This window comes from Pinus tabuliformis, chromosome 1_1 (assembly GCF_031772625.1).
Source record: "Pinus tabuliformis cultivar Carrire ecotype Pingquan chromosome 1_1, CPIR1, whole genome shotgun sequence".
Lineage (NCBI taxonomy): Eukaryota > Viridiplantae > Streptophyta > Pinopsida > Pinales > Pinaceae > Pinus > Pinus tabuliformis.
In genome coordinates, this window is record NC_142297.1 from 998,251,058 (window position 1) to 998,268,031 (window position 16,974).

At 41.8% G+C, this 16,974-nt stretch overlaps 1 protein-coding gene across 3 annotated transcripts in view; it reads right to left on the reverse strand.

Annotated features, from left to right (window-relative positions):
- LOC149217954 (long-chain-fatty-acid--[acyl-carrier-protein] ligase AEE15, chloroplastic-like) overlaps nucleotides 1-16,974 on the reverse strand; it is a 447,245-nt gene that overhangs the window by 225,759 nt on the left and 204,512 nt on the right. For all 3 annotated transcript variants that reach the window (XM_089393097.1, XM_089393099.1, XM_089393098.1), the window contains one exon: nucleotides 3,107-3,174. In XM_089393097.1, coding sequence (XP_089249223.1) covers nucleotides 3,107-3,174 — 68 coding nt within the window. The remainder of the gene's footprint in view (nucleotides 1-3,106; nucleotides 3,175-16,974) is intronic.

The following is a 16,974-nucleotide window of genomic DNA, read 5'->3' on the forward strand; positions in this document are numbered from 1 at the left end:
TAGCTAAACCCTCTCTTACCTTCAAAAGGCGCCTGAAGGTGAGGTAATAGCTACCAAATCTAGTCCTCGCAATCTTCAGCAACTCCAATCTCGAGTGACTGCGGAAAAGGCCATGGGTATTGCTATGATTTGTAATAAATTTTATCATTTTTTTTCCTCTCTTGTACAAATCCCCAATCCATTGGTATTGTTCATTTTTGTTTTTGACAATATCATGCAACAGAAGGTTCAATGTGTGAACCAAACATCCAGACCAAAATATGTTCGGGTATCTATCCTCAATAATTGCTCCCGCTGCCTTACAATTAGGAGCATTATCAGTGATGACTTGGATGACATTGTATGGGCCAATACGCTCAATTGTTTCAAGCAATGCTTCTGCAATGTTGATAGCGGTCTTGAACTTGTCTGAGTAATCATGTGCAGCTAGAAAAATGGGACCACTTCGGGACACAGCAAGAACACTTATCAATGGCTTGCCTTTTACATTTGTCCATCCATCAGATACAATGGACACCCCATTGTCAGTCCAAGAACTTGTCATTTTATTCAAAGAATGTGATATTTTTGCTTTTTCATGATCAAGGCCAACTGTTCTTGCCTTGTCATACCCAGGGCTCTTGTATCCTTTAGGGGCATCATTTATGGCAGAAACCATTTCGTGCCAATAAGGTGAGCGTAGAACATTGAATGGTATCCCATTTGCATAGAGGAACCTGTAAATTTTTGAATCCACATCATTCCTACACCCCTCATCAAGGAAATCTGATATGCTTCTACGGCGTAAAGATGATGACCCTGAGCCTCCATGTCCATATCCACTGCCTTGGGAGGATGCTGAAGGAGTTCTTTGTGAGCTTGGTTCAAAGAAACCCCTTGATCTTTTTGCTTTGTATTGGGCGTCCTCCTCTTCCTTTATGTATTTGGCTCTATCAACTGTTGACACCCCGTTGCAAGTTCTGATTCCTATTTGTTTCTCTCCATCCCATGCCCTTTTCCCGCAAAGGTGTCTTCTCAAACGGGTGTATGAGCCTGTGAAATCAGTGTTGCAATGGGGGCAATGAAATTTAGTGGTTCCACCCCCTCTCCCTGTTTCAGGCCTCTGAACATATTTCCATAATGGAGTTTGGTCTTGTTTAGTTTTTTCACCCTCATGTTCACCCTCCACATCCTCCTCACTGGGGTTTTCACCTATTTGACTTCCTCCGGCTTCTTCATCCACCTCTTCAGGGTCAGGCCCCCTCCGTTTCCTACTCTCCACCACCATAATAACCAGAAAGGGGACCAGGAAGAGGAAAATGCCAATAAAAATGCTCAGGTCCATCGTGTTTGATGTTTGTAGGGTTTGAGTCTTGAATCTGCAAATTAATTTAGTTTATTGGGATTAATTCATTTAATTTATTAATTTAATTTAAGTTAATGATCTTTAAACTCAAACAGGTAAATGAAACCTAACCAAATTAACTACCTAACCAGCTAAACTAACTAAATGATTAAGTTACATACCTCTGCAAGCTTGCTCCTCGCTCCTTGGCACTTGCTCCTCGCTCCTCAGCTCTGGCTCCTTGCTCCTCAGCTCTTGCTCCAGCTCTCAATCTCTTGCTCAAGCTCTCAATCACTTGCTCAACAAAGTTGTAATGACAAGTTTTTGGCCCATTGGGCTTATAAAACAAAAAAAATTAGCTAAATTTTTTTAATTTTTCGGGTCCGGCGGAATTTTTTTCCGCCGAACCGCTCCCGGCCGGTTAAAAATCGCTCCCGGAGCGTTTTTTAATGCCCGGGAGCGATTAGGGAGCGATCGGGGAGCGATCGCTCCCGGGCATTAAAAAACGCTCCGGGAGCTCGGGAGCGATCGCTCCCTGAAACGCTCCCTATCAGAGCAGGGAGCGTAAATTTTTTTAAGGGAGCGCGCTCCCGAAAATCGCTCCCGTCCGGGAGCGATTTTGGGAGCGCGCTCCCGAGCCGCTCCCGAGCCGCTCCCGCCCGGAGCGCGCTTCGGGAGCGGGTTCGAAGGGGGGGGGGCGCTCCCCCGCAACACTGGGCAACACCTTTTACTTCTTTTACATGAAATATTACATAAAGATCCCATTTCAAAAGGGGAATTTTGACAATAAAAACATGACCTCTAGACTCAACCAAAATTCTACGACACTTTACAGATGTTCTAGTACGATAGTTTACATAGACTCGATACACTAAGACTCACCTAAGACCTCACCATCAAGCCCCATTCTAACTTTGGGGCATGCTCGCGAGAAAAACTCTACCAATTATAAATGTTTAAAAACACATTTAATTGGTGGAGAAAGAAAACACCCTAGAGTGAAACTCTTTGGTAAAAATCATAAGCTTACCTAGATGTTTTACGTGTCTTTATAAACATACTAGAATCATTTTTACATAATGGTCAACTAGGATGCAGAATTTGGATTACATTATGGTGACCAGAAGCTATCAGATGATGATGAAATATGAAACAAAAAATTGACTGCTCTACACTGTACTCTGCTTCAAGTGGTAGTTGACACATGAGTGGTCAACGATTCCAACACACTAGATAGCTAGATTTATCACTAGATAATGTCTAAATAATACATAACTAGATAGCTAGATTCATCACTAGTTTCACGATAGTCGAATTCATAATTTTATGTCTAGCCATGATTTGAATCCAGAGGAAAAAAAAATGCATAAACTTGTCTCCAAAGAAAATCTGACAAATTAGTATATTCAATATTAGCTTAGTATACAATCTAAAAAATGATATTCCAAATTATTAACACTGAAAATACATACGATGCTTCTTTCAACACATCATATGACATTAGTAATTAGTTATCATTCAACTTTTGTACTAAAATTACTCTCTACTCATGCTCATTTGAGACACATTCCAAGTAATGTTTGGAATCTATATATGATTACTAGAATCAAGAGCAAGATTTATTGAGTTTAATAAAATAATCTTCAATTTAAAGAATCATAAAATAAAACAAGCTTCCCCATAGACAATAATGTACCATTAAAAAAGTTTAAAATAAAGTTGAAATGTCTATGTGCTTATCAACTAAAGAGTGTACAAGGCTGCATTAATATTGAAACTTACTTGTATAAGTTCTCATAGATGAGAGGCACCGAAACCAAAAATGTTGGCCTATAATGCACTAGATCATCCTACAAAATAGATTGCATTAGTTAGTGAAGTACTTGGAGACACCAATGAGTTCATAGAAAAATTTCTTGATGTAAACCAAAATATGATCTATTTAAAGAAAAGTGCTCTTACTAAAAGATGGATTAAAGGAGTACATAAAACAAATGGAGAGATAGATAAATACAGAGAAAACACACAATGGGTGGGAAATGAATGAAACTTAAAACTATAACGGTACAATGTAGCAAATCATTAAAAGATTTGACATGACACCAATTCCTATAAGCTTTATGCTAACATTTTGAATTTCTATATCCACTACGACATGTATAATGACATGTCCGTTTCCCTAGGAAATTTACATCACCTTTAGTTGATCAGTCTCTATTTTATTTCGGTAATACTAAATGTGGGGCTCCCAATTATTACTTGGAATTATCACTAGAAGGATAAGAAGGGGACCATTTCAGAAAATCAAAGATTCCTTTAAGTACACGGAGGAAAGTGAAAGTGAGATTATAGATAAATAACCTAAAAATTTTAAGCAGTACAGTGGAGGAAAGAGTTGGACATATAATAGTGCATGAATTAATCAATATTAAAATATTTTATCTTTTGAGTTTCCTCTTTTTTGGGTTGAAATGCTTTTAATGAATACCAACAAGAAGCAACAATTCGATGTTGGATACTACAATGTCATAGAGGCCTCTCACAAGTTACAAAGCACCCCTTCAGCTAAGTAGCTACGATTGAGGGTATCTATTCTGCCAAATTCAGTTGAGACTTGCACCTGCCCCATTAACAGTAAACACCTCCTTGCAAAGGCACACGAGAGGATGACAAGTAAACATCACACCTTGTTGGGAACTAAGCCCTGGTGGGGATGATAACCTTTCCTTCACTTACTAGGAATGACATCTCTTAATTTTCTGTATCTTATTGCAATTGTTCCTTTATATTTTACGAATGAAATTTGTGTCATCCTTGTATTGCAAATCATGAATAGAATTTTGTCTTAATATTTGAGCAACTAAATGAGGAACCAATAGATTGTATCGCAGATCCTAGGGAAGTTAGAGTTGGTAAGATTGTGGAATTTGACTATTGCGAAAGTACAATTTCTTACAAAGATGATATAAATGATATAACATATCATAATTTAATATATATATATATATATATATATATATATATATATATATATTTGTGTGTGTGCGTTTGTGCCCCTTCTTATCAAATGAAAGGCCTAGTGCGATTAAACTCTAAAGATCAAGCCATTTCAAGGAGATCATTGTAATGTTTCCAATTTTGTGAAAGCAAAAATCACTAACGAGTTTTGCCAATTTTTGGTAATATTAATAAAAAGGGGGAGATATTATTTTATGCAAGAAAAACGAAAATTATTATTTTAATGGAAAATGGCAATGTTGACCACTAGAGTGGTACCTATAAATTTTTTGAAGCCTCCATGCCCAAGGATGTACCAAACGTTGCTTGTACCATCATAGATCATATTACCAAAGTTTTTCAACTCTACTTCTTATCATTTTCTGTTGTACCCAAATTCCACAAGTCCTATGGGGATGATCTAAAGTGATGATAGTATGATGTGTTTTGAGTCAGGTAACATGTCTACATAGCTTGGGCCCTTATCATCAAGTGAGTATTACTCTAGGAGTTTTTTTCACTTGGTTAATTATCATCTCCTTACGAGGACTTAATAATTAATTGAGTTTTTTCCTCCAAGCATAACCCCAACACCGGAGTACGGCTTGATGGTGAGACCTTAGGTGAGTCCTATTGTATACCATACTAGATCACTCATAAAGTTTCGTGGAATTTGGTTAGGTCTAGTGGGTCATTTTTTAATTTTTTTTAATTTCCCGCAAGGCAGAAATTTGAATAAAATTTGTATTTGAAATGTAATAAGTGATGTCTAGAGAAGTTGTATGGGGTATGAGTAATAAAAATTGCACCTCTCACCTTCAACTTTCTACTATGACACACGTTGAGGGGTTAAAAATGTGTTCTAAACCCTTAAAACCTAGTTTTCCAAAGTTTAGTGGAAAATGTGGCAATAATTTGAGCCAGCAATTAAATAAATGGAGAAAAATAAATATCCACACATGCTAAATGAAGTGGAAATGAGGTTAAAAATCATGGAGGAGTTTAAGTGAGGTTCCAAGGTGATGTGGACTTCTTAATTCAAGGAAAATCCATGTGCTCCAAAGAAATCAAATTTCATGGAGGGGACCACAAATTTCTCATGGGAAAATGCATTAAATGAGGAGACAAATTCAAATTTGCATGAGGAGTCAATTTTTGGTGGGCTTTCGACTTGGAGTTCCACTAGAGGTGAGTGGAGAGTGGTCTCCCACCACTCCACTCCCACATACACTTGTCCCTTCTTCAACAATCAGTTCGCTTCTCAAGGATTGCGTGGGCCTCTATGGAGGAATTCGAATTGCATGTGGGAGCCTTGGGATTGTCATCATCACACTTGGCACATGGTTCTTCTTTGGATTTTCTCCCATTCTCCTATATAATGGAAATTTGAACTCTCATTTTGTATCTTTTGCTACGAGCTATTGTGCTTGGGGAAGCTCTGCTTCTATGTACACTTCTTCTTCATATGAATAAAAAACTTTGGGATTCATTCATGGCTATTATTCCATTGGATCATGTGCTTGGTTCATTAATGGTATAATCTTCTCTACGTGTGCTTTAAATTGTGTTGCATTTCTCGTATGCTTTTATAGAATTGTAGATGTAGAGTTATCTTACATTTGCAATTGGTTATGAATATGCTCTAGGTGTAGACTATCTCTAGTTATTTTCATATAAATTTCTAGAGTTATCTTCCCATTGTTTATTGATTTAATCCATATGAGCTAATGTGTGTTGGAATTTTTGTAGAGGACCATTTTCTGGATCAATTGGCAAGCGTAAGGGGAAGTCTTCAAGAGACCAACCTACTCTTGGCATAGTTTTCAAGGAGCTCTCATCGTTATTTGAATCTCATAGGTCCAATCTTTCAAAGTGCTTGTTTTGCAGGGTTCTCCTTTTGACATAATTTGTGCATAAGTTAAAATCTCAAAAAAAATATCTTTTGATCTTGCGCTTTCATTTCCTTATCTAGCTAGTTAAGAGCTTTTCACAAGCTAGACAAGTGATGGGGTCCTTTCCCATCATTTGATTTAGTTTTTTGTACATTATTTTGTGGTATACTCACTGGTTTGCATGCTCTCTCATTTGCACACTAACCATGTCTTAGTTTTGCAGCCCTAACAATATTTCTTGTAGTTTCCCTCAAGCGTTCAAGCTCATTTCCAAGGAGGCCACGGGCATTGGGAGGACTTATCAAGGATGCTAGGTCGTGCACTTTTTGGGAGTTTGTTCTTTCAAGTTGTAGAATCATTTCATCTCTCTTGTGGCTCCTATAGTTTGAAGGGAATTTAGTGTTAATGCAAGATCTCATATTGTGTATTTCCCATATCTCTTGGGCAGCCCTCTAAGAGGCTCTAACCTCATTGTAACACCATAATAATAAAAAATCCTTTTTGTTGTTGTGGGAGTGTGGGTTTTACCCATGGAATCCTATCTCTCCATTTAGGGAGAGAAGTTTGTGGGTGGATTGATTGTTAACATTTCCATTTCTCTCATTTTCACATAATATGCATGCTCTAATTGGAAAGTAACACAAATCGCATTTCCTTTCTTAAAGTTTGCTACAAGCTTGCACCATTTATCTTTGTTGCTACAAGCTACAAGCTCACATTCTATTTCAAAGCAATTCACTATTATGCAAGCAACTCAGTTACTCCTAGCAAACTTTGACATATTTAGCTTGGAATTTGTCTAATAATCATTTATGCCTCATCATTATGCTACATTTTTATATCTTCAGTATAGAAGCATTGTGTATTGAACAAGTTTATTTTCCAAAGCAACTATTTACTTTTATGTTAAGCTATCCATCTTCTATTTTCTCAAGTTAAAGTTCATTTTGCAAAGCTATTGTGGGCATCAATCTTATTTCAATTCACTTTTCAAGCATTGCACTCTACCTTGGCAAATTTTACACACATCTTACTTAGGCTTATTTTCAAGCATTGCTAAAATCGACCTCCAAGTTAAGTTGGTTGTATAGACTCTAGGGACCCTCCACCCCTATTGACTCTTCACTGTGAAATCCGGTTTTCGGCCTGAGGGTGAAGTTTGGGGACAAGAGTTCAATTGAAACTTTGCTTTAGAATACAACTAATAAAATAAAATTTCCACAGCCTTGGGTCTAGGACAGAATCTCTAACGCTACCAAAACAAGAATCTCAACAAGAACTACTTTGCACAGTGGAAAAATATAAAGCAATAAATCACATATGCACAAGTATACACAACTTTTAACAAAATATTGTACAATAATGTACAACCCAATCTTCATTACATTAAACCAATCTGAATAATACAACAGCCTATGGTATACAAGATACAATGACAATCATGTTGCATATCCTATGTCATATATTCTCATGTCAGTGCTTCGTTCTCGATCTGCTCTCTAGCTACCCCTTAGTCCTATAAAGGACAACATATAGAGACTCCAGGAGGGTTTCCACCTATCACTACTACAAGTCACGCCTACTACAATGAACACGGGCTAATCTAATCTGATCTCTAGGCTGCCCAATACCTGAGCTCCAATCTGTGAATCTAGCAGTCACTTTTATCCATCAAAGTGTTGCACATTAAGCTCCAAACTTCACCCTCACTTCAACTGCCACACCTCCTTTAGGACTGCTAGTCATGAGCTACTTTGGGTAGCCAACACATTGCCCTCCACCAGTCCAATGGCTCCCAACTCTTCACTATAAGTTTTGCTCCTAGTTGAGGTTTCCAACTACCCAATCAACCTCAACACATGGCACTTATAGGCTGCTCATAAAACCGATCCAAAACTAGTCAATACCATGACCCAACACAAGGCAAACTCCAACTCCAAGTCTGTTATACTATTGTTGTCATTCATTGTTCCTGGTTAGGGCACATGGCACACTGCAACAACCCTAAAACATCCACACACAATCCCTCAAACAGCTGCGACTTCCCTTAGTTTGTTGCGACCTTCCCTTGGAGGTCTCCTCACCTCCTACGTTGTTTTTCTGGGCAGAGACCACCCCTCAAACTTCCCTACGCAACTCTGTTACAAGTTGGTAAGGGCTACAACTTACCCACAGTAGCCTTCTCAAGGCTGCAACTGCCTCTTCCAAGCATTCTCCACCCACAAACTCCCTCAACAGTCGCAAGAAGGCTCCTACGCATCCTCTTCTCCTTGCTGAGATATCCTTCTGCTTGCGGCCCAAAAACAAAGGTCTCTTCTCTCCTTGAATGTGTTAATCCACTCCTTCTTTGTTGCACCTTTGGATGTGTGAAATGACACTCTCCTCACCTTCTATTTATACACCTATAGAAGGGCTCCTCAAAATGTTCAATTAGGGGCTTGTACAACTGTCACATGGCTTATTAACATCAAGTTGACCTAGACTCCTTATGTGCAAACCCAACAATATACTTCAAAAATTCATATCTCCATTTCTACAACACGAAATCAGATGATTTTCATTGCACCGGATTCGCCTTGACGAGAGCTATCATCCTCATCCATCACATGTCGAAATGTGTCCATGGTTTTGGCCTAAATCATGATGGGTGCAAAACCCAAACCTTGGGTTTCAAGCCCACAAGTGCCTCTTGTGGTGCTCCACCCTCCAAACCCTGAACCCTAGGGCTTGGAGTACCTCCCAAGTGTTAGTTTTTGGTAGCATCGGAAGTGCTCTAGCCTTGAAAATTGGTGGAGTGCGCAACTCGTGCTTGGATGGAGAAGTTGGACACATATTTTCAGCCAGTGTTGCGGGGGAGCGCCCCCCCCCCCCTTCGAACCCGCTCCCGAAGCGCGCTCCGGGCGGGAGCGCCTCGGGAGCGGCTCGGGAGCGCGCTCCCAAAATCGCTCCCGGACGGGAGCGATTTTCGGGAGCGCGCTCCCTTAAAAAAATTTACGCTCCCTGCTCTGATAGGGAGCGTTTCAGGGAGCGATCGCTCCCGAGCTCCCGGAGCGTTTTTTAATGCCCGGGAGCGATCGCTCCCCGATCGCTCCCTAATCGCTCCCGGGCATTAAAAAACGCTCCGGGAGCGATTTTTAACCGGCCGGGAGCGGTTCGGCGGAAAAAAATTCCGCCGGACCCGAAAAATTAAAAAAATTTAGCTAATTTTTTTTGTTTTATAAGCCCAATGGGCCAAAAACTTGTCATTACAACTTTGTTGAGCAAGTGATTGAGAGCTTGAGCAAGAGATTGAGAGCTGGAGCAAGAGCTGAGGAGCAAGGAGCCAGAGCTGAGGAGCGAGGAGCAAGTGCCAAGGAGCGAGGAGCAAGCTTGCAGAGGTATGTAACTTAATCATTTAGTTAGTTTAGCTGGTTAGGTAGTTAATTTGGTTAGGTTTCATTTACCTGTTTGAGTTTAAAGATCATTAACTTAAATTAAATTAATAAATTAAATGAATTAATCCCAATAAACTAAATTAATTTGCAGATTCAAGACTCAAACCCTACAAACATCAAACACGATGGACCTGAGCATTTTTATTGGCATTTTCCTCTTCCTGGTCCCCTTTCTGGTTATTATGGTGGTGGAGAGTAGGAAACGGAGGGGGCCTGACCCTGAAGAGGTGGATGAAGAAGCCGGAGGAAGTCAAATAGGTGAAAACCCCAGTAAGGAGGATGTGGAGGGTGAACATGAGGGTGAAAAAACTAAACAAGACCAAACTCCATTATGGAAATATGTTCAGAGGCCTGAAACAGGGAGAGGGGGTGGAACCACTAAATTTCATTGCCCCCATTGCAACACTGATTTCACAGGCTCATACACCCGTTTGAGAAGACACCTTTGCGGGAAAAGGGCATGGGATGGAGAGAAACAAATAGGAATCAGAACTTGCAACGGGGTGTCAACAGTTGATAGAGCCAAATACATAAAGGAAGAGGAGGACGCCCAATACAAAGCAAAAAGATCAAGGGGTTTCTTTGAACCAAGCTCACAAAGAACTCCTTCAGCATCCTCCCAAGGCAGTGGATATGGACATGGAGGCTCAGGGTCATCATCTTTACGCCGTAGAAGCATATCAGATTTCCTTGATGAGGGGTGTAGGAATGATGTGGATTCAAAAATTTACAGGTTCCTCTATGCAAATGGGATACCATTCAATGTTCTACGCTCACCTTATTGGCACGAAATGGTTTCTGCCATAAATGATGCCCCTAAAGGATACAAGAGCCCTGGGTATGACAAGGCAAGAACAGTTGGCCTTGATCATGAAAAAGCAAAAATATCACATTCTTTGAATAAAATGACAAGTTCTTGGACTGACAATGGGGTGTCCATTGTATCTGATGGATGGACAAATGTAAAAGGCAAGCCATTGATAAGTGTTCTTGCTGTGTCCCGAAGTGGTCCCATTTTTCTAGCTGCACATGATTACTCAGACAAGTTCAAGACCGCTATCAACATTGCAGAAGCATTGCTTGAAACAATTGAGCGTATTGGCCCATACAATGTCATCCAAGTCATCACTGATAATGCTCCTAATTGTAAGGCAGCGGGAGCAATTATTGAGGATAGATACCCGAACATATTTTGGTCTGGATGTTTGGTTCACACATTGAACCTTCTGTTGCATGATATTGTCAAAAACAAAAATGAACAATACCAATGGATTGGGGATTTGTACAAGAGAGGAAAAAAAATGATAAAATTTATTACAAATCATAGCAATACCCATGGCCTTTTCCGCAGTCACTCGAGATTGGAGTTGCTGAAGATTGCGAGGACTAGATTTGGTAGCTATTACCTCACCTTCAGGCGCCTTTTGAAGGTAAGAGAGGGTTTAGCTAGCATGGTATCAAGTCCAAATTGGCAGGTGTTAAAGGAAAGGGCTACAAATGTAGCTGACATTGCAGGTTTTGATACGGTGGAGGAGGCCGCTCTTGATGGGCAGTTTTGGACAGCTGTGAGACAGGTATTGGATTTCACCAAGCCAATTTATAACATGATTCGGTTTGCAGATACAGACAAACCGGTGATTGGCGAGGTGTATGAGCAAATGGATACCATGTTGGGGAAATAAAAGACATTGTTAATAACAAAGATCCCGACTTGTACAATCTGATTCACGATTGTGTGTGTGAACGGTGGAAAAAGCTTAACCTTCCACTACATTGCTTGGCGTATATCCTTACGCCAAAATACTACTCAGATTCTTGGTTGGGCAAACCTGCAGCAGGGGGTGGTGTTAGGACCAAACCCCATTTAGATCGAGAGGTAACTAAAGGATATCTGGATGCATTAGAAAAGTTGGTGCCTGACAGGGAGGAATGTGCAGCTGTGCGCCTTGAAATAGGCAGATACTTCACTGGCAGTGGTTTGTATGGTAACTTCCATGCAATGGACGACAAAGATAAATTTGATTCTCTCACATGGTGGGAAACATATGGCGGCGACGGACTTTTGCGAAAATTGGCATTGAAAGTTCTTGCACAGGTTGTAAATTCTTCTTCTGCAGAGAGGTGTTGGAGCACCTACAGTTATATACATAATGTGAAAAGAAACAGGCTCAACGAAAACCGAGCAGAAAGCTTGGTTTATGTGCACTACAATTTGAGGTTGTTGAGCCATTACTGTGATCGGGCCAATGAGGATCCCACATATAAAACTTGGGACAGTCACCCTGAGGACGACAATTTAGAGGATGGCATTGTACATATGGAAGAACTAGAAGATGAGCTTGTTGGGGATGCAGCTGAAGCAGCTGCAGCAGCCATGCCACCTCCACCTCCACCATCCAGTAGCAGTTCTCGGGGCCCGAGTCTTGTTCCATTGCTGTCGCCACCTCCATCGACACCCTCGCGTGGAGGCTCTAGTTCTGGTCGTCGGTCTGGGAGGGAGACTCCTAGAAGACCGCCAAGACCTACTTATACTCCTGGAGACTCTCGTGGCAAGGGCCACTTGTAGATTTACAGTTTACTTGTCTTTTTTAGTTTCTATTAGACTTGTCACTTTAGTTTTCATAACTGTTCAGTGTTGAGTTTTGAGTCCTTGACTCTTGACTCTTGACTCTTTCATATCATTATGACATTATGATATTTTTTGTAAACATTATATCACTGTGACAATGAAAATTTGAAGTTTGAAGTTGGGCCTTGGCAATTATAACTCATTGGTAATGATTGTGAATTATGAACATTGAATATGATGCTTTGTGAAAGACTAAAGTTGTTTCATTTCATCTCATTATTCATGTTTCATTTTATAAATTTTTAACATTTCATATCATGTTAACAGTTAGAAGTTAGGACTTAGAAATATCTTCGATATTACTTCTTGTAATGGTTAAACTTGGCTTACAAGTACAACTTGTTACTTTGGTGATCAATGATGATAAATGTTATTGAATTGAATGTTATTTTAATTTATTATTTTACTAAGGTTGATGACGATTATAATTTCTAGATGATTGATGTGATATGGTTCAATGATCAATTTATGTTTTTTTATGTTTTTTATGTCTATTTCATCATTCTACATGTTTTTGTTGACATATATGTATCAAAAATTAAAAAATATAAAAAATATATATATTTTTAAAAAATCGCTCCGGGATTCGCTCCCAAACCGGGAGCTTCTGAAAATGGTCGCTCCCGCTCCCGCTTCCGCTCCCGCTCCCCGCTCCCGCTCCCGCTCCCAAGTAACACTGTAAATTTCAGCACAACCGGATGACAAAGGTAGAGGCCATTGAAATGGCCACATTGCATTTGGAGGGAGAGGTATACGACTAGTGGTTTCATGGCTTGTCCACTCTAGGGCATGCCAACATGACCTCCTATGAGGATTTCACACAGAGAGTAGTGGAGCGTTTTGATTAGAGGGATCCGGAAGCTCACTTCAAGGAATTGACCCAGCTCATGCAAATAGGATGTGTGGGACATGCAGAGCAATATATCAGAGTTCCTGAGGGTCTCTGTCATGGTGCGGGATTTTTCAGATGCTAAGCGAGTATACACATTTGTAGAGAGGTTGACGAAGCCACTACGTGGACTGGTGAAGTCACACAGGCCGTCTACTCTACCGAAGGTTCTAACTTGTACAAGAAAATTGTAGGGGGGAATCCCCAAGACTCAGGCACCCTTTCCACCACGCACTCCCCACACTCAGAAGGAGAATGACACTAGAGAACCCCCAGAACAGAGAGCAGCCCAAGGGCGAGGGCAGTTGGATGATGAGACTAGGAGAGACCTAAGGAGGAAGTTGTGTTTTACATGTCGAGAGCCATGGGCATCAGGCCATAAGTGCACAACAGGAAAGGCCCATTACATCGAGGTCTTCTCGGACAATGAATAGGAGGATGAGGTGGAGTTGGAGCTTGGTGGGGGAGACAGCGAGGATCCGGCAGAGGGGGGACCACCACCACCGCCACCACATGGGGGAGCATCTTTTGCACCATTTGGCCGAGTCCTAGCCTCTTTGTGTGTGGTTCCCAAATTTTTGACCATGAGGATCAAAGGCAAAGTGCAGGGGCAACGTGTCTTAGTCTTAGTAGACAGTTGGGCCACCCACAATTTTATTGATGCTGAGATGGTCTAGAGGAGAGGCATCACCATTGCAGAGTTTGAGGGGTTTTCAGTTCTAGTACCAAGAGACAGGACTATGTAGTGCACTCGATATGTTCCCGCTTTGACAGTGACCATGGGGAACTATTCGATGACAGACCATTTCTTCGTGGTGGACGTGCCAAACACCAATGCGGTGATGGTTGTCCAATGGTTGTATTCCCTTGGTCGAGTTACCACCCACTGGAGGAAACTAGAGATGGAGTTTACTGGGCCGGATCGTAAGCTAGTGGTTCTTCAAGCCATGCATTCATATCCTCCATAGACAGTTTCGACCCACAGGATGGAGGTGGATTTGAGGCATGGTAACATAGCATGGACAGTAGAGCTAAGGATTTCAGACGCTGGGGGATGGACCAAGCCACCACATCCAAACATACATGGGATACTAGACAGATATCCAGTGGTTTTCGGAGATATACCACCAAGGCAACCACCTCACAGGGGGTTTAAGCACACTATAGAGTTGGAGTCGGGTGTGCAGCTAGTCATTACTACACCCTATAGGCATCGCAAAGGCTATAAGGATGAGATTGAGAGAGCCATCAGGGAGCTATTGGCATTGGGCCACATCAGACTGAGTTCCAGTCCATTCGCTTCTTCAGTCATGTTGGTGAAGAAGGATGGGACTCTACGCATGTGCATTGACTACAGGGCACTCAACAAGAAGACATTGAAGAACCGGTATCCCATTCCGTGTATAAATGAGCTGATGGATTGGCTTAGAAGAGCCAAATACTTCTCTAAGATAGACTTGCAGTCTGGGTATCATCAGATTTGGGTGAGGGGGCAGGATATCTTGAAGACAACTTTCATATGTCATTATGGGCATTTTGAGTTCTTGGTCATGCCCTTTGGGTTGACCAACGCACTTGCTACCTTTCAGTCATGGATGAACCATGTGTTCAGTAGTCAGCTAAAGAGATTTGTGCTGATATTCTTTGATGATATCTTGATCTACAACAGGACGTGGGAGGAGCACTTGCAACATCTAGAGACGGTGTTATGTATCTTGGAGGAGCAACAGTTCTACACCAAGATGTCCAAGTGCGAGTTTGGGCTGACGAAGATGATCTACTTGGGACACATCATAGGCGCAAATGGGGTCAAGGTGCACAAGGAGAAGATCAGGGCCATTCGGGATTGGCCAGTGCCTAGAGATGTGACAACACTGAGAGGATTCTTGGGCATTTGTACTTATTACTGGAAGTTCGTTAAGGGCTTCTCACAGTTGGCAACACCCCTTACTGATCTGACTAAGAAGGGGGCTTTTGCATGGACAGATGGAGCTCAGACAACATTCAATCGCCTCAAGGAGGTGATGAGTTGTTGCCCGGTATTAGCACTCCCAGACATCACACAACCCTTCAAATTGGAGTGCCATGCATCGAGTGAGGGGATCAAGGCAGTCTTATCCCAAGGTGGGCACCCCATTGCTTTCGAGAGCCGGAAGCTCCTACCACATGAGAGGTCGTATTCCATATACGACAAGGGGATGTTGGCCATAATGCATGCAATGGTCAAGTTTCAATGGTACTTGGTGGGTAACCGGTTTCGGGTGAAGACAGATCACAAGAGTCTTCGCCACTTCATGGGGCAACAAGGCCTCAAAGATAGACAATAGAGATGGATTAGTAAGGTGCAGGCCTACGATTTTGATATTGAGTATGTGCAGGGGAAGCACAATGTGGTAGACGATGCACTATCCAGGAGGCCCGTAGGACTTCACTCATGAGCATCTACCATGAGTGGAAAGCACAACTATTAGTGGAGTACTCCAAGGATCCCCGAGCATGCGAGATCTTGGAGGGCAGTTTTGCAGATGAGCGCTATAGGGTGATGGACGAGGTTATTTACTACAAGGGGCACATATTTTTGGTTTCAGGGTCACAGTGGAGGGAGCATATCCTTCATGCAGCTCATGATTCCCCTTTGTCTGGGCACCAGGGATTAAAAAAGACCTACATGGCAGAGAGAGCACTTCGCCTAGAAGGGCCTCAAGGGGGACGTATTGAGATATGTGCATGAGTGTGAGGTTTGTCAGAGGAACAAGGGGGAGTTGACCCATCCAGCAGGATTGTTGCAGCCTCTCCCCATTCTTGAGGGGAAATGGGAAAGTATCTCTATGGACTTCATCACGGGGCTTCCCTCAGTGCAGGAGAAAGATTGCATTTTTGTGGTGGTTGACCGACTGACCAAGTTCGTACATTTCTTTGCCATTCTGACACGGTATTTAGCTTCACAGGAGGCAGAGTTGTTCTTCAAGGAGGTCTTCCGCCTACACGGACTCCCTAAGACTATAGTCAGTGACCTGGACAGCCGATTTATGGGGGGATTCTAGTAGGAGCTTTTCAAGCTAGTAGATACCAAGCTCACCCCGAGCACCAGTTACTATCCACAGACTGACGACCAAACAGAGAGGGTGAACAAATGGTTAGAGGGTTATCTCAGGAACTATGTGACAAGGTAGCAAAGGGCATGGATTCGATCGCTGCACTTGAGAGAGTACTGCTACAACACTACACATCATATGTCCATTGGTATGACTCCTTTCTATGCTCTATATGGTTATGATGCTTTATCTTTTGCTGACATTGTTTTTGGAGACAGTCAGGCCCCAAAGGCCAAAGATTGGATCCTAGAGAGCCAAGACATCCTCAAGGCTCTTAAGGATAATTTGCAAACAGCTCAGAATCAATAGAAGATATATGATGACAAGCATCGGGCTAAGAGGCATTTTGAGGAAGGGGACTTGGTGTACCTTCGATTGCAGTTGTACCGATAGTCCACTCTAAAACAGAAGGGAGCCGAAAAGCTGCAACCACGATTTTATGGGCCCTACAGGGTGATCAAGAGGCTTGGAGAGGTAGCATATGAGTTGGAGCTACCGCCAGCGAGCAAGATCCAAAATATTTTCCATGTTTCATGCCTCGAGGGTGTTGGGCAACAAGTTACAGCAGTTGTAGAGTTGCCTCCACTTGATGATGAGGGGCATTGGTTTTGGAACCGGAAGCCATCTTGGAGACCAGGGAAAGGAAGTTTAGAAGTAGGATAATTAGAGAATACTTGGTGCGTTGGAGCTTGTCAGATGACGATGCTACTTGGG